Below are 26,588 nucleotides of genomic sequence, written 5' to 3'. Positions count from 1 at the left end.
GTGAAGCTACTGCTGAACATAAAGTTTACCACTGTTGCTGGGGAATAGTGTACACCACCTTCAGGATTGTTGTGAACTTGGCCAGACAAAATAGGTGGAAGGGCAGAAGGTGGGGAATGTCTGCATCCTATGATGAATTGGAGGAAATGACTGCCTGCACTCTGCGCACTGGTGGGCTCAGTATCCTGCTGGCAGGCTGGTTAGCACTGTAGGATACTGAACAAAAAGTGGTGAGTTGTCAGCTTTGGTGTTTAACTACTAGGGATGAGAAGTTGTTCTTTAAAAATATGCTGTGGATTTTCTGTTGGCTTTCTTAAACTAACTGGAAACTTTCTGCTTTCTTTCAGGAGCATTTTTTTCTGTGAAAACATTGCTGCTAACAAGCTCCAAACAGAAGTAAATCCAGTTGACTTGTCAGGTCACTGGCTCAGTGTAAAAGTGCTTTCATGAGGTAACGTTGGGCCAAAGTCAACTTTTCTTTCTCCTTTGTAAATCTGCAGCCAAGCAATGGGCCAGAAGATCTCAGGGAGCATAAAGTCTGTGGATGTGAGGGAGCCCCCTTATAGACCTGTTAAACGAGAGCTGAGAGGCCCGGATTTTTGCAAGCCAGCACGACTGGACATGCTGTTAGATATGCCCCCTGCCAAGCTGGAGGTCCAGTATAAACATGCTTGGAACAATGAAGATCGCTCTTTAAATATATTTGTAAAGGAAGATGATAAACTGACTTTTCATAGACACCCAGTTGCCCAAAGCACGGATTGCATCCGGGGCAAAGTTGGCTACACAAGAGGCCTACATGTCTGGCAAATCCACTGGCCCACAAGGCAACGGGGAACTCATGCTGTGGTGGGTGTCTCCACGGCTGAAGCTCCGCTGCACTCGGTGGGGTACACGTCGTTGGTTGGTAGCAATGCTGAATCATGGGGCTGGGATCTGGGACGCAACAAACTCTACCACAATTGTAAAAACCAGCCTGGGGTCACGTATCCTGTCTTTTTGGAACCGGATGAGTCTTTTGTACTCCCAGACTCCTTGCTGGTCATTTTGGATATGGATGAAGGGACGCTTAGCTTCATGGTAGATGGACAGTATCTTGGAGTGGCCTTCAGAGGACTAAAAGGGAAAAAACTTTACCCCATAGTCAGTGCAGTTTGGGGGCACTGTGAAATTACAATGAGATACGTCAACGGACTTGACCGTAAGTGTTACCATATTTCTTTATGATACTGTCTTTCAACTTTTTCCTCATGCAGGATTTTTTCTTTATCCTTTTGTTGTGAACAGAGTGTGCTGGAAGGGAGTGGACTGTCACTGCAGCTAGATTGCATCCCATAGTTAATGCCCACAACTAACACCTGTCAGTTGTGTCTTGTAATGGTGGTATGGATTGTATCAAAATATCTTCCCTTTTGGCAAGCAGACTGGCAAGAAATCTGTGTCCAAAGGAAGTGAACAGGCTGAGAAAAAAGATCTTGAGAAACTTCCTGGGTATATTTAACAGTAAAACTGTAGTTTACTGGAGGATATATGTTTTAAATCTGTGGTTTTCAAATAGGATTTGTGGATCCTGTAAAAAACTTTCTGTAGTAATGGGAGCTCTGACATGGTGTGCATAAACATACTTGAATTCAGGCCAGTAGGCTTTCTTTCCATAGTTGCCTTTCCAGGACCCTCGGATGCAGCTGTGGATCCCCAAGAATCTGGGAGCTCAGGTCAAATACTACTTTCAGCAGTTTTTCTGAAAGAGAGCTCTGTTCCTTAGTTTATTTCAGAAGGTGCACTCTCAGGATGTTTTCTTCTCCAGAAATACGGGGTTTTGGATGAGCATTGGCTATTTTTGATCTGAAGGGGTAATACCAAATTAAATTGTTACATAGTAGGGAGTAGCGTGTTGCTGCTGTGACCTTGGAAGTAGTAGCCCATCAGAAGACGAGTTGCAGAACTGGGTTTCAGCCAGTTCTTCTCGCTGTTCAGGAAGACGTATGCTCTGCCAGATCCATACAGAGACAGCGGACATTTGGTCATGCCCAGTTATGTACAGTCAGCTTATTGGCTGCTGCAAATTGGGGAATGGAAGGCTGAATGAGGTAGTAAATGGAACTTTGTTCTTGTTTAAGACTGTATTATCTGAGTGCTAGGCGAACCATGAATATAAATATATAGATTTAACAAAAATAGATGACTGAACAAAATTTTCATGTTTTTTTGGGCTTTATGAATGGAACTTGCTCTTGTAAAAAGAGAACAATAGCAAGTGTGCAACACCTGCCTTTCAATTAGTAATTTCTAAAGAAATTTACTACTCTCTTCAATTAGGATAGGGTGGTCTAATTTTTTTCTGAAAAAATTAATTCTCTGCTTATTAGCCTTATGTCTGACATATAAAGTAGAAACATAATTAAATGATCTGACCCTGTTTAAGATTACCTTTTCATAAACATCTGTAATAAGCACTGGGGGAAAGAATCTTTATCCGCAGAAGCCCTGCAGGTTATTACAGCCAGATGCTAAATGGCAGCTTCCTGAGCCCTTTCAACAGGGGAATATCGGGAGGATTGTAAGTATTTTGCAATTACACAGATGCTGCAGAGTGGTGTACTGACAGCTTTTTTTTTTTTGAGGGTGGTGGGGGAGAGATACTTTTGCAAACTGACTATTTGCGTGCAAAAGCAGTTTTTATAATACTGGGAATATCTGCAAAACTAAGCAAAGTACAGCTTGGCTTGGTCCACCATGTCCACATAAAGGAATCATTCTGCATTCCTTTCATAGCCTTCACAGGGCTGCTCAAGGGAGCTCTAGAAAGATGAAAACACAGGAGGAGGATGCAGATGAGTTTGGTAGAAATTATAAAATAAAAGGGGCTAAGTAGAGAGGGATAGCTGTGGTCTGTGAGATGGCAGAAAGGAAAATTCCCATCCGGTTTCTCGTGGGATAATTTTGCTGGAAGAGGCAGGGCAGCTTCCTAAACTATCCCTGAGAAAGTCAAAGTAGTCTTTTTTTTTTTTTTTTTAAGTGTGAACCCATGGCTAAAAGTAAACTTGTAAACTGAACTTTTATGTAGGCCTGAGTGTTAATCTGATCATGTGAAGAGGAAATTTAAAGCCATTTCGGTATGGGGCAGTTTGTCATCCTGGAATCACATCATTTATCACATGTTCACTGATCCATTACTGTCCTGCAACAAAAAACATCATTCAAGAAACCAAAGTAGCTTGTTGTAACTGGTGCTCTAAAGCAAACACCACCTTTTGCCTGCTAAAAGTGTTTCTGTCCAGCCAGCCCTTGTGTAGCAGTGCAAGCTTGGTCTGGCACTCATCATGTTCACTCTCATAGCACTTTTAATTACAGGTCTTTATAATTGTTGATGTGAAAATTGGAGTTGATCTTGAAGAACAGTGAGATGCTAGTGTTGCATTCACAAATTTAAATGCATTTGAGCATACGTATGTGTGAGGGTGTTTTTTGTTGTTTGCTTGCTTTTTTAACCTTACAAATTTGCCTTTTTTTTTTTTACACCCCCCCTCAAGTAGCTCGTAGTGCTGATTGCAGCTTTTAGTAGATCTGGCAATAGTAACTTAGCTGTTCTTGAAACCGTGCTGTCAAACAGTGACTTGTAACTTGCTATTTAGTGATTGATTGTTACTCCTCAGAATGCATACCATAGCCTGCAATGATTGTTTATGTGCTGTCTTGCAGAGCAAATAGAGACCTTGACTGCAGGGATTTCTAGTGTTTTCAATACTTGCTGTTTAAATAGAAGACCTCTGAGCACTTTAAAGGCCTGTGTATTTCAGTTGCCTGGCAAAGAGTGAAAGGCTTGCAGGAATGAAAGAGTGAAAGGATCAAATGATGGGCTTATGCAGCTGCAGTGAACTTAAACATATGCCATAGTGGTATAGAGAAGATGCAGACCTCGAAATATGTTAATTGCTGCATAGATGGCAGAATTCTAGAAGGATAAGGCTGCAGGGCAAAGATCAGGAACCTGTGTGCCCTCTGGGCTCTGGATACTGCTCCTAGAGTAGTGCTGTAGTTAAAATCAATCATAGTTCTTGCAGCTGCGTCTGATACTCAGAGTATTCTGCTTCAAAAGCTACTTTGAGCATCATGTGATAATGTGGTGTGACTTTCACAAGACAGTTTCTCATTCACATTTGGGAGACTCAGAGCTGCAAATATTTGTCAGGGATTGGGCGGGAAGTCAGGAGGACAGAATGGAGAATGCTCATCATAAGCACATTGAGTTCTTCCTAGGACAGACTTCTTTGAACAAATGCTATCAGTATTTACCACACTGTTTGCCCAGTGCCTAAGTTTTACAGAAATTTACACCAGACTTATGACTCGTTGCCTATGATAATAATTAAAAATGCCAAACTGCATAAATGCAGTAGATGTTATTTTTTAGATGTTTTTTTCATCAGGGTATGCATGTTTACAAAAAGCTAGGCTATTTATACCTGTTGTCTGATGAGGAGTCCTGAAGATTATTTATATACTGGAACAGAGAAATAGCGAAACACTTTTGTATAAGCATACATTGCTGGTCGTGACTGGTACATTAGTACTTGTGTGTTTAAACAAAGCGGTGGAAGGACACTAAGTGCTGTGGTGGAAAACTTGGTGATTGAGTAGGTAAGTTGAACGCAGTGATTTATTTTGATCCTTAAAAATACCTTACAGAATAGTCAGTATTTTTGAGTTCCAGTCAAAATGCTTTTTGTAAGCATGCATTACAGGTCCAGCTCTGCCCTGTTCTGAACCAGTGTGTAAAAGGAGAGTAGATGATCTGTATTCTGTATATAATAATAGTAGGGGATCCATAGACATAGAATTTGATAATGCAACTCATAGGTACAAAAATTAGAATTTAATACCTCCCTAGGCAGGGAGAAGGCAGAAGGAGGCTCCAACCTCCTTCTATCAATGCTGTGTGATAGTGTAGAGTTGGTTGAAGTGAAACACTGAGTGCTGGCAGAAGGGTTTGTGGGGCTCTCCTGGTCTTGGGAATCATCCCACATGTATACGTCAGCACGGCACATTCTCAGTAGTGTCATGAAGAAACATCTGCAGGCGTGCATCAGCACTGGCGCCCTGGCCATCTCTAAAAATGCCTGCTGGTAGCACTTTCAAATCCCTTCGTCCTGTAACTTGCACTCTTGCTGAAAGTGCAGTGCTGGCTGCTATAACCATTGCCTTGGAGTGGAGCGTCTGGTTGGGCTACGTTGTGGGGCAAGTCCTAATTAGAGACACTGTCTCCATGTGATCGTGGCAATTTTAAAGCAAGCCACACTTGCCAAACTCTTCTCTAGGCTCTTGACTTTGTGAATTTGCATGAAGGAAGGGTAAGTCAATGCTGAAATGAGCTCTGAATGTCTTTAAATTGCATGTGAAAGGAAAGAACTCTGATTTCTGCATGATGATGTGTTGAGCAGACTACGATAACTGAGGACTAAAAAAATTGCCCCCCACTACTGCCAATTTATATGTTTCTGGTTATAAATCCTGAAGCAGCTACTTAGAAATAAGTAAACTTGCCAAGCGTTTGGGGTAATACTGCCCAACAAACTTTTCAGTAATAATGTCTGATGTCCAGCACGGACATGTTTTACTCTTAGAATTTCTTTTGCCTTTTTAAGTTCCAAAAACAATAACTCCTGTTTTGGTTGACGATAGACTGTAAGACTTTTTAAGATAAACAATAGTATCCCATTAGCTTCCTTTAAGTACTTACTTCTATTAAGACTTTAGCCATCTTGTCTCAAACTGATGTTTTCTTAGATCCAAGAATTACCTTTGAGACCTTTAGGACATTGACTCGTCTTTATGCGTGACTCTCCTCCTAAATTAGGAATGTTGATTTCAAAATAGTAACTTTGAATTTACCTTATATAGTAGTACAACTACTTTGAAATATTCTATAGCAGACTTTATTTCCTTTTGTGTGGTTCTCTTTGCTTTTTAGGTGCTAAAGAGTGCTTCTTGAGCTTGGTATTGATAGCCCAATGTGGTTCTTGTGCTAAACCTGGCATAGCCCTTACACAATTTTGAAAATAAGTAATTGTTGAGTTCAGGGAGCTGGAAGCATTTGTCTCAAAAGAGAAGACTATGTTACTTACAAATGTAGTTTGTGGAAAAGATTTGTGTGTACCAGTTCATGTTTTAACCTAGGGATCCTTGTTACAGTATTTGGTACTTACTGACAAGAGTCCCTAGGCTGTCTGTCAGCTGTTACTGACACTGCCCTGCAGCAAATAGCCTGTTTTTAACATCTATAACTATTTACATCCCCACATGAAACAGAAGTAGTATTCAAAATATGTGCTTCGAACTAACCTACAATGAATGAGTACGTGGATCAAAGCAATCATTCAGATGGAAATTCTGGGGTCTGGCAGGCTGTTGTTCGCTGTGCCGGCAGTGAGCTGGTGCAAACATAAAACTGAGGATATTTCGAGAACATTGATGCAGTTCAGGGAGCCGTATCAGCTCCTGTGTAGAGGCCCAGGAACATTAGTTGATCTTTCTGGATCCTATGCTCCCTCCCCTGAGTTGCCTGGGGAAAGGATGATCCCTTTGGCTCCTGCCCCTCTGAGGTTTGGCTGCTGTTCCTAAGGCTGCTGGTGCACCTGCAGCCCACTGGGACTAAGCCTTGGGGTTGTGTGGTGTCACAGGTGTGGGCCAGGAGGGAGGAGGGGGCTCAGGGTGCATCCCTTCTGTGTGCTGATACAGGTACAGAAGTTTTGGGATGTGGGATCTGTTTGAACCTTTTCCTCTTAGCCTTGCAGAACACCACAACTTAACCCTTGAATCGCTTTCAGACCTTGGGTTGCATGTGTCTAACATTGTGAAATAAGGATGGTGTTTCTAAGCTAAAATAACAACTTTGGAGCTATGAAGTCACAACTTCTTTCCTCTTTCCTGCTTGTTTCAGTTTATTTTAATTCTTATTGGCCTGTCTCTAACATACCACAAATGCTGATTATAAATACAGACTCTTCCCCTGGGAGGCCTTTTTACCATAAAGAAGTCTTAAGTCAAAATTTCGGAATTGTTAACTGCCAGGAGAGATACATAATCTCTCATCAGACTCTTTGGGTTTTCCCCCAGATGGTTTTCAATTAAAATTTTTGAATGGATTTATGTTTTTGTTTATCTAAACCTGTTTATATGTTATTTATATAATACATTACTCTGGAGTTTGCAGTGGAAATAACGTACTCTGAAAATCGAGTATTACTAAACTTTAGGAAGAATTTCCCTACAGACATGCAATCAGAGGATGAAGCGGTAGTAATTAAGCAGCTAATGCTGTGAAGAAGCAATCTTTAGCTTTCAAGATAATTTAACAGGAAACAGCATTTTCAGTTTCCACTTCAGGAATCAGATAGCTCATTGTTGGGTTGGGTTTTTTTTGTCCTCCTCCACATGCACCCCCCTTCCCTGGGTTAAGTACATTTCTTGTCCTTTAATCCTAACTTGTTGACACTTTCTAATTAATTCTCAGCCATTTCTCAGCAGGTTGAAACCACTATATTGTCACTTGAATATGCCACCCAGTTAATTGGCTTTCTGCCCTAGCCACCTCCTGCCCTTCCTGGTGGCCTCTGCATTACATCTCTCTAAGATACTCTTCTTGTTTTCAGTCTTCCTGCTTCTTTTCTCTCTTCCCCAGATGAGTTTCTCTTCTTTTATGTTATCACAATCTTATTAGTAATAAATCCTTACCTAACTGTATCTTCTTGTCTCTAATTTCAGACAGGGCAGGTTTTGTTACTGGAAACAGTAGAACATTAGTACAACGTCACTCTTCCAGAGGAAGGATGCTTCAGATTTAAGGGTGTGGCTTCAGCTGTCATGGCAAATGGTCTTTGTAATGGTCATGTTTTGGTGAATGTTGAATATTTGCCATTTTTTCATTTGTATCAATTATTTGTAACCATGCAGAGAATTATCTGATTAGCTCAGGTTTGGTAGCACATAGTTGCTTATGAAAGTATGTAGTTAGAAAGAACTTCTCAAGCTCCTATGCTTGTTGGTTTAGTCTTGTTTTATACAACTTTGACCTATTAAGATCTCCAGTGATGGAGACTCCTCAGGCGATCTAAGACACCCATAAGCTTTACAGATAACAGTTGTTCCCCCTCCTCCCCCTGCCCCCTTACAATCTAGTCTAACTTGGATTCCCAGTTATCATTGACCTAAAACATAAGAAGGTGCTGGTATACTTTTAAGTTCAGTGGCTCCTAAGTCTAAAAACAAGCATTAGTAGTCTACAGCTGTTAAGGTTCATTTGCATCCTGACTCTCCTATGCTTTTTCTTCCTGCTCTGGTTCACTGAGGTGCCATGGCAACTGCCAAATCTGACCATTTTAAGGAAGAAAAAAAAAACCATGTTAGCATGTTCTCATCATGTTTCCACTGATTTTTCATGTATCCTGTTTTTAAGAAATTAGAGCCTTGAAGAGCAACAACTACACGTCTGTTCTCAAAATTGGAGTGAGTGTTGTAATCTGAAGTTATGCTTTGAATATTGTATTTATTACTCTAAAATGGCAATTAGGAATTTGATAGCCTTGCTTAATTCTTTCATGAATTGGCTCAGGCTACAGTGCTGGGATTGCTCAGCAATTGTATTAGAAGAAGAAATTTGTGAAGGGTATTTATTTTTTGATTTGCTCTATCTGTATTTCTGTTGGGCATTGTAAGCATGAATCCAGACTTCATTGCAAATAATGATACTTCTGCAATACATTATCCAGTGATATATTTACTTTATTGCCAGAAATGTGTGTGCTTTGTCCATTTTGGCTACAATTCCATACAAGTTTCCTCATAAGTTATGTTTCTCCATAAGATACTACTTTATTTGTCTCTAGCCATGTAAGTTTCTTCCCTTCTCTAATCACAAGCTTTTTCTGCAGATGGCCTCTTTTTCTTCCCTGAAAGAGAGTGTAGCTTCTCTATTAGGAGAGGCAGATAGCAACCCAATTTCTAGTTTGTGTTCAGAGCAAATTCCACTTTAAAAAGATAAACATGAGAAGACCCTGGTCTTCCTGGAGTATATTGTGGTGAGAGGCAATTTATATACCAGATTATAGTAAATAATGTATTTTTATGGTAAATCTACAGGCAATGTGCCTGAGAATGAACATGTCTAGAAATGCTGTTGTGTTCTGCAGATGGTTCCACTGAAAGTAGCAATGGTGCTGCCTACCTCCTTGTGTAAATGAGAGGAAAGCTGCCCTGGCAGTGACACTGTGTTAATATAATGCTGAGGCTGTGAAGTCAAACACTTGGATGTTGGCAAGTGATAGAAGGGGATTTGCTTTTCTGCAGCTCTGTTTCTGAGCTCGGCAGCCTTCAACTGTGCTGTGTCCCACTTTCTCCAGATGGTGTTTCACTTTGGTAAAAGGTGGTAAGTTCTGCTACAAGTCATCCTTTTGTGTTCCTTTTTTTGCCAGCATTTTTTCTTTGAATCTTTTCTCCCCGTTCCTGTGTGTCTGTGGGCTGGTGTGTTTTGTAGTTTCCCTGGGATAGCTAGCGGGGAAACCTGAGGGAGCATGATAGTCCCTGTGTTCTCTGGTTCAGTTTTGTGTTGCCCTTTGAAGATAGCAAATGAAAAGTCCTGCTAGTGAGGACAGGACTGAGTCGAAGCTCTCCCCCTCACCGCCTTTGATTCGTGCATATATAGAGAATTTAAATAACTTCAGCCTTTCACTTTGAGCTGTTTTGGGGTGGGACTGATGATCAGATCTGTCTTCAGGCCTGTTACCAAATCTGATTTTTGCTGAAAACCCTCCAACAATAGAAGTGCGAGATGGGGCATTTCGATCTTCAGCACTGAAACTCAGGGTTGAGGCAGAGAGAATGTTACATTAGAAGTTGTTGACATGCCTGAACTTCATGTACAAGAACTATGAGCATTCTTTCATTTGTTTGAACTTAAATGTTAGTTGGTGGTGAAATACAGACAATAACACAATGACTAAGAGAATTTCTGTTGGTAATTTGAAACAAACTGGACATTTTGTATAGCCACTTGTGCATTGGTCAGGATTCTGCGTGACTGGTTTGGAGTTGCACATCTTCAGCGTTGGTGCTAGGAGTCTCTGTTGCAATTAGAAGATAATTCACTGGGAGTGTTGGATAAAGTGTTCTTGGTAATGCTTGTTCAGAGTGGACTTAGCAGGCAGTAATTGAGGGAGGCAGGCATCTAGTATTACCTCAGATAGGTTAGTCAAAGCTATATCTGTATTTTCCATTGGTATGCCTAAGGAAACACAGATTTTGTAGATGTGCCAAACTTTTGTATAATGAATAACAATAGAAGAATATCTCCCTACCTTATGTGGACATTTATTTCTGAAAGTAACGAACTTCCAGACCTGGCATATCTTTGGGCTGTTTTGGGGTGGTATTTTTTTCCCCTTTTTTTCTTTGTTTGTTTGTCTGGTTTTTGTTTTGTGGGTCTTGGTTGGTTGGGAAGATTAGTTTGTTAGCTCTGTCTCTGCCGACTTCTTCTTATAACTGGTTAGCCAAACAAATTACCTTATTCTGGAAGAGTGATTTGTATGAAACCAAAAATGTATTTTGAGCAAGGAAGTAGGCAACATTTAAAAAAAGGTTATTTTTTTTGTTGTTTGAGATTCACAGTTGTATGTTCTCACAGCAGACATTTTTATTTCTACAGCATGCTCATCTCCATTGCAAATGGGAGTTCATGTCTGTGTGTATTGTTTGGACATGAAATTTAAAGATGATATGCTTCTGTTTTTCAATAAAAAGTAACGATAAGTGTTTAATAATTCTTCTTGTGTATGCCACATATCTGTATGCCTATTCAGTATGCCCCTGAATTGGCCGCAAAACCTTAATACAGTATCCTGAAGCTAAAAAAAAATTCCTTCCTCTTCCCTCTGGTTTCAGCAAGCTTGACAGCTACAGAATGTTTAACCAAGACAAAGTGATAAGTTTCTTTTAGATCCTGGTGCTTTACCTCATTTCTTGTAGCGTTTGCCTTTTATTTTTTGGCATTCTCTTAAGCAGATAGCCTGTAATTGCGCTCAAAAATACGTTCCTTTATCCATCAAAACAAACAGAGCGTGGTGTTATCTTAGTACCCCAATTACACTTTGAAAATTGGAACACTTCATACTTCTGAAAATGCTTAGTTTCCAAGTAATGCATATTGTGTAAAGTATGCTTCTTGGAGAGGCTTTTTAAAAAATCTTTCTATAGAAAGGTTAATGGAATTTTTAAAGGCTTATGAATTAGGGTTTTTTTAAAGCTTAACTTTTTTGATAGCGAATTTTAGTTTTAAAGCTAGTGTAATTATTATGAAAATAATGTATTTTAACTGAACAAAAAATTTCTTCCCAGTAAGTTGTCTCTGGTGAAATGCATCATCCAGCTATGGGCGCCATTTCGGAATGTGGTGTTCACACAAATGCAGCCCAGCAGTGTGCTTGGAGTTCACCTACCTTTAGTGACCGCTTCTCTTCCAGTCTTGCTTTGTAAACTTCTCTGTTCTTTGCAGTATTAACTGCCACAGTGCTGAATTAGGAGTTGCACTTAGAAATCTGTAAAATTTTGACACTGATGTTCAAGGCTTCCACTTTCAATGAAACAAGAACTGTTGCAGTGGGTGGCTCGTGTTGGATGGAACTGGAACCTGTGCATTGGCTTCTGAAGAAATGCCAATTAATTTTGTAGTTCATACTGGGTTCCATTGCACTGGAAGGTCTCCTCATCTCACATATGTGGACCCACTGTATCTTTGTTATTTTAACTGAAGCAATTGCTTTAATGTGCTGTGTATGGTTGTAGCCATGACTACATTACAGCTCTATGCGTGCTTGCCATATGTGTAAACAATTTGCTGATTTTAGTGGTATGACCTATTGGCCTCTGCCTGTATAAACAAATGAAGGCCAAAGGGCAGAGAGATTAGAGGGGAAACTTTAAACATCCTGCAAAATCTGCAGTCCATTAAGTGTACGTTAGTATTTGGTTACAGCCAGTCCTTTTGTACTTCTAAATAATTTGTTCATGACACATTTGGGAAAGGAGGATAGCTTCACTCAGTGCATGGAGACTTCAGGGAATGTAATTGCATTGGTTTTATGTTAAGAAAACAGCTTCAGTGGTATTTTTGTGACTCGGGTCAGGAAGTAGTGCTAACACATGCTTTAGTTTTCATTTAAATTGAGATTAGATGTTAAAGTTGTGGGGACAGGCCATTAGAAAAAGGGCTATAGTGTACAAAGAATGATCAGTATGAGAGACAGATGACCTACAGGCAACAGAATGAAATGTGTGCCAAGAGAAGAGAAAAAGTAAGACGTGAAGTGAGAAGTGCCAGCAAGATCTAGGAAGAGAGATTGAAACATCAGATGTGAAGAAGGCACAAGTGCTTAAAAGGAAGAGAGAAGGTGGAGAAGTATGGTAAGAGGGTTAAAAAAGGAAAGATGCTGAGATTTTGATAGAAGGAAAGAAGCATTGATGTAGTAAGCCAAGTAGTGCATGGAAAAGAAAGGTCAGGATAACCAAGCTCATGAATGACCAAGCATCCCTACTTTACTTTCTTTACTTTCATCAGCAGTTTTTCTGGCAGGAGCACAGGTTAGCCTGATTCTAACCCCCAGCTCTATGGTAGGTAGTGAAGGTTCACCTGGCTTCTCCTGGTGTTAAGCATAGCCATGCTGGGCTTTCCTGACCATGGTAACTGCTTGGTTTTGCAAGTCAAACTAGAAGCCCATATAAGTCAAAGAACTTGACAAATGTTTGCTGCATTTTCAGTATGAACTTTTCAGGAATCATGGTGATGCTACTGGCATCTCACAGGATCTTTTGTCATTCATGACTTTATAACTGAACTTTTCAATTTGAGTAGAGGCGGGTGAACTGTTAGTATTCTGGATCCAAGAGGCTGAATTAATCCTGCAGATTTTTGACTGAAATATACTTAATGAATTTCTGATGAACTTTTGTGTTTGTACAATTCTTTTTTCTTAATTTTCTGAAGACTTACTAAAAACTTAAATATGTTATTTCTACAGAACAGATCTTGTACCCTCTAAAATAAACTTCTTACTGGTGATCAGTTATACCTGGAAGTTAACAAAATTAAGGCATTTTATAACTTTGTTGACCAAGAATAAAGCAGAAGCTAAATTTTCTATAATGCAAATGTTTTCAGAATCCAGCGTGTAACTTGATGCACTTGAAGTACTGGAGTTAGATCATCCTGAGCAACACTTCAGAAATGAAACTGATGAAGTGGCAATGCTATCATCTGTATGCAAACAACAGCCTCCTGAGAGGGCAGGTTTTTTCCTGAATTGCTTACATAGAGGAGCTTCTAGGCTTCCTCTGGCCCATTTTTTTCCCAACACCTTTAATACATAATGCATATATGAGCTACAGTCTTAAAATGTTAATGAAGATAAGTTTGTCTTTAAAATAGAATGGAGACAGAACAAAACAGAACAATGGTTTGGAGTTTGTACCAAAGGGGGTTATACTTCAGCAGCTTCGCTGGCTGTGGAGCAGCAGCAGTTCTGTACTTCTGCTTCTTACCCACATACTGCTTCTCTGGTTCTCTAGATGTCCAGGGTCTGATGTGGTGTTGAGACTCTAGATGTGAGAACCTACCTGGTAGGGGATGTATATGCGAGGCGCTGCATACATGAGCAGTTAGCAGGTGAAAGCTCACTGCAGTAGAAATTGGCTAGAGATAGACTATTTTCAAAACTGTCAAAACAGCATGCTTTTTGGGGCAGGTTGTGTCTGTGTCTATGGACTTAAAGGGACTTCCCTCACAGTATTTAGCTGTTACCATTAGAGATTTTGTATTGGGGAATACAGTGTTGTGGAAGTGGCCCATCATTTTGTGTGTAGTACTGCTTTCAGATCAAGAAGAAACATTACGCTGTTGTGGCGATTGGGTTTCTCAGCAACCCCCTTGAACATGCTGGTTGACAAATCCTGGAGCTCTAAGTAACTTCTCATCAGACTAGTTGCCTGGAACCACCATCTGCTTTCTGTTATCCAGATTTCTGTGTTGACAGAGACTTCCTTAAAATGCAAGTATCAAGAAACATGAGTGAGTGTAAAATCTGAATGTCACTTTTACCATAGCATACTAAATCACTTGTTCCTCATTATTCTGGATTATTGTCATTTTGGTTTAACAGAAATTCACTTTAAGTGTACCTGTTTAATTGATAAGACATCTTAGTAAACTGTTACAGTAAGCACATTGTATTAAATAGGGAAAAGGTTTGCTCTCCTAGGTAGAAAATAACAAAATACTGTATCTGGTAACAGCGTCAATTTTCCTTCATATACTCTGAAGAGAAAAACTTATGTTGCTGGTGTAAATATCTAGGACTCAGTACAGCTCTACCATTAAGTGGCATTTATATATGTGCATTGTATATTGGCAGATCCTAACTGACCCACAGATAGACTTCTGATTTTAAGGATTTTTGGGTAGTTTCATGAAGTCCTTTGCAGGTAGAAGAAGACTCCTATATGAAAACAGACAAAGCGTGCTAATAATTGTTAGGTAGGAGGGAGTTGAATTAGCATTTTGTACAATTGTTTGTTTTTCCATCACTGACAATTACTTTCAATAACAAATGTCGTTATTTGCTATTTTTCCCTTGTTGTATGTTTAGTCACCCTTAGAAACAGGAGAAGCCGTAGATCCAAACACCATTAATTTTAATGTCTTCTAGGTACGATCTCTCCTCTGTGCACAGCTGCCTTTGCAATGTTAATTTTTAAATAAGAGGTTAGGCTTTTAAACTAGAGTTTTTGGCTAACTCTATGTGGTTAGTAATTGAAGTAATACATGAAAGTAAGTGTCTGATAGGAACTGACCTGCTCTTAGAGCAGGTGGAAAAGGTAATTGAATATTCTGTCTACTCGGGAAGTTGCTCAGTACTAAAAGAAGAAAACCATGTATCTATAACTAATATGAGAACACACATTAAGTGTAATTAAAACAAAACAAAACAAAAACCAAAAGAAACAACAACAAAAAACAACAAACCAAAAAACCCCCAAAACCAAAGAACCTCCCCAAAACCCAAACAACAAAACAACACAACAATAACAAAAAAACCTAAACAACAGAAATCCAAACCAAACCAAAAAAACCTCCACCAATCAAACCCCTTGTTTTTTAAGCTTTTAGGATTAAGAATTTGAGCCGAAAAGGCAGATGGTAAATCTATTTCCCAATGCTTATCTGACAATAATGTTCTGATCCTCTGTGGAGCTCAGTTATGCTTTGTGCTTGTCTGAAATACACAGGCTGCTGGTAAATGATATCTCCTCATGCAAAAAGTCTTCTATGTTGATTTAGCTGGTGATGGAGGAGTGCCTCCTGCTAACGAGCAGGTACTGGTAATGCTGTTTCTCTGGTTTCTCTTGTGGAGAGTATTAATAATCACTGTTTTTCCAGGAGGCAGGGAAGAAGAGTGCTATGTTGTCCTTTTCTGTGTGGAGGGCCGTAAGCCATCTTTTACTCATTCTTTTTTTCTTTCTTTAATCTGCAAATGATACTGTCTCTATTCCTACAGATTTGAACAATGGGCTCTGTTCAGCTGATTCTGCCAGTTGTTTTGCAGAAACAGTATTTAAAAATAGTCTTTTGAGGTAAAAAGTGAGAAATGACCTTTGAAGAAATATTGGGGTAAGCCAAGTCGAGTGAGTCATAAAAATGCAGTTGTGCAAAGCTGTCTTGAACACATCTAAATTTGAATTCATCCCCTCAATGAACCCTAAAAACTGATTCAGTTGTAGAGGACTCCCTTTAACCTTAACCTTGCAGAATAAGAAGCTGCCAAAGAGATGGATTTTCAGCTGGCAGGTGAGGGAGGCACTGAGTAAAGACCTTTCTGGACCTTCTTACTGCTGATGCTGGGAAAGGCCTGTTTTTGTTCTGTTTCTGTGTCAAAGTTGGTCGCAGTTACAGGGTTTCTTAAGGGCTCTTTGACTTGGTTTGGCAGCTTGTTTTTCTGTTTTACCTGGAGTGCAGTAAATTGGTAAGCAAATTCAGCCTTTTACATACAAGGGCTGATGTTCAGTATTACATGACACTTTCAAAGAAGGAAATGTTCTGTGTTAACCAGGATTGGACCTGTAAATTTTCCAGATCTTATCTGTTTTGTAGGTAATGACTTCCATGTTTGCATTATAATTTCACAAATAAGCTTCTGCAGACAGAGCCAAAGTATCAGTGCCCCACATGGGCCATCCAAGAGATATTAATACATCTATTTCGTTCCTGTCCATTTTAGGGCCTATCTTGAAATTATCGTAATATACATTCAGCTATCTTTGAAAGAGTGAAACTGGCTGCTTCTTTAAACACATAATTGTGTGGTGCAGACAGCAGTCTCCAAAGATGTTATTACCCTTTTTCCTAGGTAATTGTAATACAGAATTCAGTGCCCTCTGGGGCACTTCTGCCATCAGTCTCTGGTTGTTTCCTGCCTCACAGGAACAACAGTGAGCAGTAAATTATTTCTGGTTTTAATTAGGCTGAAAAAGATGGGTGTCCTGAAGTACATTAGAAGGTCTAGTCATTAAGTGTAGTGTCCCTAGAGGCATTTCCTGGATGCCCCTTACAGTTGCATGTGTCCAGGGATTTGCTACTCAGCAGGCTGTGAAGGTACGCATGCATCTCTCTTGACTTGTTTCTCAGACTTGCACTAACCTGCCATCTCTGGTGGTCTGTGTTGCCTGGTGCTGGCTGTTGCTCTGACTGCCAGACCTCCCAGCATACCACCACTCTTGGCCTCTGCTTCTCCTTGCTGTTCAGATGCAGCCAGCCGAGCCTCTCAATTCAGTGCAGCTGCAGAAAAGCAGTGAGTGTGTAACACATGGCTTGAACAGGCTCTGCAGTGCGAGACTTTATTAGCAGCAGTGTGCTTTTGGTTCTGGCAGCAGTGTTAGATTGACCTCCTTTTGGCTAGGGAGATCAGGGATTCATTTCTATTGCCTGTTTGCTGCTAAAATTTGTACTCAAATGATAGTTTTGAACAAAATAACTGGCAGCAGTGGTGGTCTTGATTAATGTTATTTAGACTTCATATAGAGGGATTTCAGTGTTTTTTTCAGCCACTGCAATTTGAGTTCAGTCCCTTTTTAATAATAAATGTATGAAACTAGAACTTCCACCACTGGAATGGTGACTCTTTGGCGCTTCAACTGGCATTTTCTTGCTCAGAGTCCAGAAATTTTCATATTGCTCCCGTTGAGGCCACAGACCTGCTTATGTAGTGCTTTTCGATTTATCTAGATGTTCCAGTTGAGAAAACAAGTAGATTTTGAATTATCTAGTCAACATTATGTATAACAGATCCCATTACAGAGGGAAACTCATACAGTTCTCATTGATACAGAGTGGAGGTCTAGTGTTCAGATAAAGACTAAATTTAAAATTTTAAGAATAATTTGGGCTTCTGCTATTAGAAACTGTGATAAAGAATAGAATTATCAGGCAGGTGAATAGATATGATAACTGCGATCATTTCATGGAAGGGAGTTAGTGTAATGCTTTTTGGAGTTCTCTGAAGGTGCTAACATGTGTGGGAGTAAGGACAATCCGCTAGGTTTCGAAATTCCAGATGCTTCAGAGGACCTGACAAAAGCATCCCTTCTAAAACTTGTATGTTGTTAAAGTTGGCCAGCTCTTTAGGGGACTTTTTAAAGATGGGCAGCAAAAGAAGCAAATGGACAGACTTCAAGTTAGAAGCAGATTATTAATAGGATCTCTGCTGGGATCTACTCCACTCAGTACGTTAATGATGAACTGGAAAATAAGGTGGAGTAATAATTTATACAAAATTTTTCAGGGTGGATAAATCTAAATTGGCCTTCAAGAAGAGTTGTAGAAGAGTTATGCAGTGGATCATAATGTGGTAGGTGAAATTCAGTGAGGTTATGTGCCTAGTAATGCATAGTGGAGGACAGGGGTGAGGGGAGCAAATCTTGCCTGTATGTAGTATGTGAAACGTTCCTGTGCATAATGAGCTGTTGCCACCTGGAAAGAGATCCTGGAAGCATGGTGTGTAATATTATGAGACTATCAGTAATGAGTGATCCAAAGGGTGAATATGATGTTGTGAATTGGAACGGAACAGGAAACCTAGTTATGTTATTGTTGTGTACCAGCTTGTATGTTGTGTACCATGTGTTCTTCTTGTCCCTACCTGTCCTCCTCTACCCCTTCTCCCCAGCTGTAGAAATAAGTAAATAAACACTAAACTAAATAAATACTAAAACTGAATAGGCTGGGTAAGAAGGAAAGTATGGCTTCTACACAAGGAAAGAGTAAATAAACCTGGATCTGATCGGTGGTCGACCTAGCTTGGTATCCAGTCTTCAATAATGACAATTGATAGCTGGCTAAGGGGAGAGTGTGGGAACTGAGTAGGCTTGTAGGCTGATCCCTATTCTTTTCCTGATTCCTATGAAGCTTATTTTGCCTGGTGATCCCTTAGCCTCTAATCATCCAGATTTCACTGACTTCCTTAGCTAGATGTATGTGTGTTTAGTAACCCTTAATAGTTAGTATCCTAAACTCTCTAGTCTCCTTTCCTGTGGCAGCTTACATATGTGTTGTGACAAATCACCTCCTTTGGTTTGTTTTGGCTTACTTCTTTTTCAGGCTGAAGAGTTAACTGCAGACAATACTTTAAAAAGTCTATGCATTCATAAATGGCACAGAAAAAGTGGAAGGTCTTGTATAGAAATCTGACTGGAGTGTTCCAGTCAAATATCAGCTGCCTTATTTTTTAAAAAAAAAATAAAAAATTTCATACATTGAAAAAATCAGCCCTATGAATCATTACAGTGAGATCATGTGGAAATCAAAAGTATAAATGGATTCAAAAAGAGATTAAATATACTCATAAAGGATCTACTGATAGTGGTTGAATGCCACAGTCCAGCACAGGAAGTTCAGCACAGGAAGTGTCAGCAAATGGAAAACAAAATAGTGTTGGGTAAACTATAATAAAATTATCTGCTCATAAAAAAAAAATTGGAATTTCATATGGTGCTTCCTTGTATATGAAAATAAATACAAGATTTAGCTATACGATTATTAAATCTGAAATGCCAAAAGGTAACAGAAGTGAATTCGTGGCTCTACATATAATCTGTGATAGGTGAGGGAGAATGTAACTTGATTTTTAGTAAAATCTTAAGTAGTTTTGAACAGCACTGAAGCTGTTATGTGAGTTGCAGCAGGGATTACAGGACTGGTTTGGCTGGTCACATAAGGTGAATTTCATTTCCACTTCACCTCTATGAGTAAGATTAAAATGAAGTATGGAAATACTACTGTTAGAATTATTTGATATTCTGTTTCTCACATGTGTTTTCCATTACCAACTAAATGCTTAAAATAGTTCCAGGAGACTAAAACAAGTTTTTGTCAGACAGTTTATAACATAGTTTCAACAACTTAAAATGGAAGCAGCTTAAAACAGATTTTTACAAGTAAGCCTAAAAACTGCCCTCAATAAAGATTAAACCATGGCAGAATTCCCACTCTTGCTCATAGTGGAGTTAATTCTACTTTTTTTTTTTTCTTGAGCTGAATATGGGCATCTGTTCATATTTAGGTAACCTTTAAACCTAAAAGGAAACTGTACATGTTGTTTGCAGATATCCTTATAGCCACTCACCAGTCGTTCATTCAGAACTGGTCATCACAAACACGCTGTAAATGTAAAACCTTCCCTGCTGAGGAAAAGCAGCAATTATTTTGCCTTCTCTCTCTCTAGAAAGTAGGTGCAGCCCAGCCTGTGAAGAAGGAAAATGTTCTATTTAGAATGAAGTACTGGATTAGGTCTGATCTAAAAATCCAGCTGTTGCTCAGATGCATCGCCAGTGCTTCAGGATAGCAAGGAAGCAAATGCTGCCTCCTGACTAATTTTGTATCTGCTTAATTAGACACAACTTTGAGAGTTGTGTTAGCGGGTTAGCACTCATCGAGTGACTGGTGCAGTACCTGAAACAAGAGTTGTATTCAGAAAATGAGTAAAAACTGATCTTGCTAAAATTGCTATATACCCTTGAAATGGTTCACTTTAAGTGAGCTTTGTCTAAGTTCGTGGCAATTTTGGCCTTTCTGGTTTGCTTCCACTATATATATGCAGATCAATTCCTCTTAAAGTTTGTGTATTTATACCTTAAACATTTGATGACAGACACTAGCCTGCTCTGTCTTGCTTCTGCTTACGTTTGGAGACCGATCATAGAATCATAGAATCGTTTTGGTTGGAAAAGACCTTTAAGATCATCAGGTCCAATCATTATCCTAACACTACCAAGCCCACCACTAAACCATGTCTCTAAGCACTACATCTATACGTTCTTTGAACACCTCCAGGGATGGTGAATCCACCACCTCCCTGGGCAGTCTGTTCCAATGCCTAACCACTCTGTTGGTAGAGAAATTTTTCCTCATATCCAGTCTAAATCTCCCCTGGTGCAGCTTGAGGCAATTACCTCTTGCCGTGTCATTAGTTATTTGGGAGAAGAGACCAGTATCAGCCTCACTACAGCTTCCTTTTAGGTAGTTGTAGAGAGCAATAAGGTCTCCTCTCGGCCTTCTCTTCACTAGGCTGAACAATCCGAGTTCCCTCAGGCGCTCCTCATAAGGTGCTCTGTAATGCTTTCAGGATATATTATGTAGCATGTGAGAAAAGTTGCCTCTTGCCTTATGTTGCATGCTGTTACGGTAAGTGTGCGAGTTTGGACTCGGTGGGCTTGTTGCAGAACATGATTGCTACTGAATCTGAAGGCAGGGAGTAAAGCATCAGGATACCTTTTTGGAAGTCAGTGAAGTTGGTATGACTGTTGCAAATCTTGCATTAAACCTCCATTAAAACATCACTACAAATGCACTGAAATAGTGTCCCAGTGAAGCTATTGGCCAACACTTTGCTGTCTAGAAAAGATGGATTATAAGAAGAAAAAAGGTACTAATTTTTAACTTCTCCTTTTTTTTTTTTTAACACTGAGAAGTTTATTAAAAAAGATTGAGTTTTAAGAAAAATTAGTTATGGGTACATTGAATCACTGAACAACCTTGGAGTAGTTCATTTGTGGATTCACTAATCTGCCAGCAAGCTTAATCTATTTGACATGCATTGATCCAGTCCATTAAAGAAGGTCACTTTCTCATTATTCGCTGAACTGGAGCTTAAGATCCCAAACTTCCCAACTTTGTCAAGGTGTTACATTAGATAACCAAGTCTTCTCCTGGCCCAGAATGACACCACCCCCATCCCCTGCCTTGTTTCTTCCGTGTTCTATGCTTCAATAGTACCAGACATCCAGCAAGCCTATGTTTTCAGCAAACCTCCTGGGCCTGTTTACTGTCAAACAGTTGCACTGAAGAGTGTTGGGGAGGTCAGCAATTGACCTGTTTTAAAAAAAAAACAAAACCAAAAAACTATTGGTTTCAGAGGAAAATTAAGTGCCTTAAGTGACACGTGAAAGCAGTGTGCATTTTTAATTTTGTGTGTGAGTGAACCAGGGCTCTTTTGTTGTTGGAACCTAATGATAAGTTATTAAAAATAAATTAAAAAATCAAACCATGGCTTTTAATTTTAATAAGCAGGAAAACTTGTAGTAGCTTCTGTGCAATGGTTTAAAACCATATCAGAAGCCTGGTATTTTTTTCTGTAGGGTTGTTTTTTTTTAAATTCAGTACTGTGTTCATTTTCCCTTACTTAGGTTTTCTGTTTGAGGTACTGATACAGCCAGTGAGCTGGGACAGCCTGTGTCTTAGGTGAGAATTTGAGCAGCTGTCTGTCCTCTCTGACTAGTTTATAAGCTGAGGTTTGCAGAGCGTCACACAGGCCAGTATGTCAAGACAAATTCTACCTGGTATCTGGTTCACCCTTCTGGCTTTTCCACTCTTCAGCTGCACTCACAATTTCAGCATTAAGATCTATTTTGGAACTAAGTGTGTGTTCTTCTAAAGAGTTACCTGAACTCTGTACCTTTTTGATTTTATTATTTTTGTGTCTCTTAAATGCTCTTTTCTTCCAAGTGTTATTTTAAACATGGAGTGTAACTTGACAGTATGATCTGCACAATGCTCCCTGAATGGTCCCTGCTGCTGTTCTATTGAGAGAAATTGTAACTTAGTGCTGTGATGATGTTAGGGATTTGACACACTTCATGTTCTTTCCTGATATTAAGGTCCCATTCAAGTGCAAAAAATACCAAGGAAGAGAATTGATAACACATTGTACACATCACATGGAGGACTCTGTCGTGGAAAACATTGCTTTCCTTTTAATGTTGTTGATTCGGCTTTATTGTCAGTTGTCTTAGAAATTGTCTTTGGTTGTCTTAGTTGACAAGCCCAAGAGGGGTGCATTTGAGGAAAAAGATGATCTTCCTTTTTTTTTTTTTTTCCCTTCGCTTTTCCCTCCCTTGCCCCATCTGTGCTATGTGTACTTTGGGGTTAGTTTTGGTGTTCTAGCCACAGTTCGTGTTTCTCATCTTCCACAAGCATAAAGTTTGCTTTCCCTTGGGAAAATTAAAATATTGAAAGTAAGCAAACTTTGACTGCAGTCGCAAGATAAGAGCAGCCTTACTGGCTCAATATTATCCAATGACATTTAATACTTGACTAGATAGCTTTTGGGGCATAGGAGCTAAATTTAGTTACAGATGCTGTGTTGAGTGTACTGAGTTAAGCTTCAAGGGGAAGAGAAAGAGCATGTGAAATCGCACAGCGTGATTCTTTGCCTTATTTATGAAGCTCTTGTTCTGAAGTATCTGGATAATGTAATGTATAATATTGAAACTGTAATGAATCCTGGACTGAAAAGAGAGGAGGGTAACTTGATAGTAAGGTCACTCTTGGGTATAGGGTGATTTTAGGGATAGGCTTATTAAATGTGACTTCATTAAGAAAATTATTTGAGCTTCATGTTGGGATTGACTCCCATTCAGATTGACATCAGCATATTTAAAAATTAAGTCCTGTAAGAAAGGTGGAAAATGGACACAAGAGGCTTTTGTATAAGAGTCAGTTTTATCAGGTGCTTATTTTTGTTGGTGTGCATTCGTGTACTTTTTATTTTTGAAGCTTTTTTGTTGTAGAAGCTTTTAGTGCAAATTTTTATTTGCTGTTTAATTTTATTACAAGAATCTTTTGACTAGAGTATTAGAAGCACAGACTCTTTTACTTCCTGCTTGACGTTGCTTTATTACAAAGGAACTTTTTGTGGAGAAAATGGTGCTGTCTGTCTTGCTTTAGGTAGCTATGATTACTGTAGAGTTAACGTGGCGCTGTGCTCCTAGAAAGTTCGTTGGGAAGGAAGAAAGCTTGGCACTCCTTTAGCTAAAAAGCTTGTGTTGGGATGAGGCCAACCTAAACACCAGTACCTCTCCAGGCTTACGATCTGCATCTCTCTCTCTCTTCAGCTGTTTGGGTTCCTTGGGATTCGTTTGGGTTCCTTGGGATTCGTTTGGGTTCCTTGGGATTCGTTTGGGTTCCTTGGGATTCGTTTGGGTTCCTTGGGATTCTTATCATTGCTCAAGTTCTGCCTGCTGCCACTATGGATCCCATTATTGTATAGAACAAATATTTGGAGTGCATCTAGGGAGAAATAAAGTTTCTGTTCTTTGACTTTAAGAGAAGTTTTACTGCATCTCCCTTGACAAACAGTTCCTGTAGGTGACCATTTTCCATGAAGGGAAATGTTGAAAAACATGTGGGTGAATCCACACGTTTTTCCACTACAGTTCAAAGGTGTGCCTTCAATCTTAGATTTTAAAAGTGTGTGTAAACCAACCAGCAAACCATAAATCCTCATTAAAATTTACTGAAAATATTGAAATGTATATTTTTCTTTAAATCGCACTCAGGCCTTGTTTGGTTTTGTTTAGAAAAGTTCAGAAACATTTCCTATTGGAAAACTCCACATCAACTCCTATGTCAGATTTTTCTCTCTCACCATGCATCTACATATCTGTATATATATATATATATATATATATATATATAAAAAGGCAATGTTCTTGGAAGAACAGTCTTCTGTCTTTGTCTGTCAGCCGAGGTTGCCCTCTGTACTGCAGCTGTCAGCTGCCTTGCTCCCTTCCCTGCATGGTTCACTTCTCCTGGCCAAATGCTTCTTCAGCCAGAAACTGCATCATGGTTTAGGAGTTTGTATTCAAGGAGAAAAATGATGAGAAAGAGCTTTTTCAGTTAACACATGCAGGGCCCGGAAGGATCTGCTTGTTAGAAGGAAAATACGAACTGGGAGTAAGTTGCATGTTTTAATAGCGAGGGTAACTTACTATACTTTGGAGCACTTTGGTATGCAGTAAATTCCCCTGGTTTTGTGGTGTGGTGGGTTTTTTTTTTTTTAAATTTAAGTTCAGCTACCGTGATAAAACTGTGTTCCGTTTGTTGGATCTGAATTGGGTGGGTTGCAGGGTGAGATTGTGGCTGTTGCTATGCAAGGTTAAAGTTGTGGGTGATGTTGGTTCTTCTGGCTGAACAGGAGCTGCTGAGATTCATTCAGTCTCAGCAGAAGCAAATGCTGATTTGGCTTTGTTCTGCCTCTGATTTTTCAGTGGGAGTACAGTTAAGTACCTTTTGAAAATGCCACCCGTGGTCATTAGCATAGTTTGTAGCTATGGCAGCCAAGGTTACTTGCCTGTTGCTACTTGGAGCAGGTTTGTAACACTGCCGAGTACCATAATGTGACCATTGCATTCTCTGCTTTAGAAATGGAAAATAGGCGCAGACTGTTCTGTTGTCTCTTGGGCACAGCAAGGCAGCCACTAGTCTTTCCCTCTGTATGAGATCTGGAAGCTAAAAGTTTTCAGGAATGTCTACTGCAAAGTAACCTTTAATACTGAGTGATTTACGTGGTTGGCTGGATAAGGCATAAAAGATGTGACAGTTTTTTGGTCTACACAGCCTATGAGGCCCTTGAATACTGAATGGCTGGCTGACTGACAGCTGGCTTCATAGACCCAGGAATAGGGCTTGGGTGTTGTGATCACCTGTAGTGGCACTACAGGACTCTTTTTTTCTTTTTGTCATTAAGTATGTACTTACTAACATTTCTTTTAGACAGTAGCTAATAGATTTATGGCTATTTTATGTCATCTGTACATCAGTAATGTGATATGGGACACAGAGAATTGATTTGGGGGGGCAGAGGGAAGCAGGAAGATGATTTAACTCTTGGCAGTAAGGTATTTCTTCAGTAATTCCAGTTTGATGTGGATTCTAGTTGTCACCTTGAAGTCACATTTAGAAACAAGGAGGCTAATTGGTAAAATTCTATAATTTGGATGACTCGCTAAATTCTAGCCATGCAGTAAAATCAGTATCGCCTGCAGCAAAGGAAGTTGTACTACAAAGACAGGTTAGTGCTTAAGACTGTGCTGGTTGTATTGCTATGCTAAATAGGTTGTCATATCAGTATTTTATTGTGTCTGGAGGCTAGGTTGTTTGCTGTCTTTTGGTTTTTTTTTCTCTCCATCAGGTAGCCTGTGAGAATTGTTAATTCTTCTATGTGCTGTTTCTATGCCTGTTCTCCTTCAGTTAGAGAAAATCAGCACTTTTGTTTGCTGATGCCAAGTTTACTGTGTCCTTTGAGAGGATCAGTGGAGTCCCCTAAGCTTCTTTCAGAAAGAAGGAATCACTTTAGCTTGCCTGTGCCTCTGCAGATGGCAAGGTAATGCTGTGACTTAGCAGAAATGATCCAAGTCACGAGGATATTAAAAAGGAGATGGCAATTCCATGGTGCTGTAGAAAGCGTTGGGAATGTTTGCCACTTGTAGATAAGCAAGGAATGGACTTTTTAAGCTGCAGATTTGGTTGACAAAACTTCCCCTGAAGGCTGACAGTAACCATTTCATTCAGTATTCAAAATTTCAGAAGTCTGGATTTTTGTATGCATGAGTTAACGTACACCTGCTTGGTTTTCTTGGTTTTACCCTGGGTATGAAGTATTAAAAAAAAAGCATTGATGTGTTTATTTCTATAATTTGTATATTTTTCTTTTGTACACTGTAAATATATATTCAAACATTTGTAGCAAACATGCATTTGGGGGGATGTTGTGCAAGATCTGGAGGTTTTGATGTATAACTGCGTTTTTTTAAAAAAAAAAAAAAATTCAGATTAAGTTTTTGTTCATCTTGACAGTACTAGAAGCTTTCTGTTCAAGATGCAGCATTCCTGTGTAGGAAATACTTGAAAAGTGTTATTGCTGTTAGTGTTAATCCATAGTTCTAATACAGATTAGTCTGGATGTTGATATTACTAACATAAATTGGATAGTGATTTGTATATAAAGGATAAGGATTTACAGATGTGGTCTTCACCTAAAACTGCTAAAGAGAAGCCCTTTGGACACTTGTTCTCTTCAATTTATTAATTTTGCTGAAACTTCTTATTTTTCTTAGACTAAAGATTAACCCTTTTTTTCCTTGCCACTTCAGTTCCTTACACTATGAAGGAAAGTAATGCATTTATGAAATCTTCCATTTTAGGCTTCTAGGCTAAC

The 26,588-nt window shown here is 39.4% G+C and overlaps 1 protein-coding gene across 1 annotated transcript in view; it reads left to right on the top strand.

Annotated features, from left to right (window-relative positions):
* The first annotated feature begins 507 nt into the window (after positions 1–507).
* SPSB4 (splA/ryanodine receptor domain and SOCS box containing 4) overlaps positions 508–26,588 on the top strand; it is a 68,318-nt gene continuing 42,237 nt past the window's right edge. The window contains exon 1 of the mRNA XM_086468315.1: positions 508–1,201. Coding sequence (XP_086324441.1) covers positions 508–1,201 — 694 coding nt within the window. The remainder of the gene's footprint in view (positions 1,202–26,588) is intronic.

This window comes from Leptosomus discolor, chromosome 7 (genome assembly GCF_034619465.1).
Source record: "Leptosomus discolor isolate bLepDis1 chromosome 7, bLepDis1.hap2, whole genome shotgun sequence".
Classification (NCBI taxonomy): Eukaryota; Metazoa; Chordata; class Aves; order Leptosomiformes; family Leptosomidae; genus Leptosomus; species Leptosomus discolor.
This window is presented reverse-complemented; position numbering and strand designations above follow the sequence as displayed.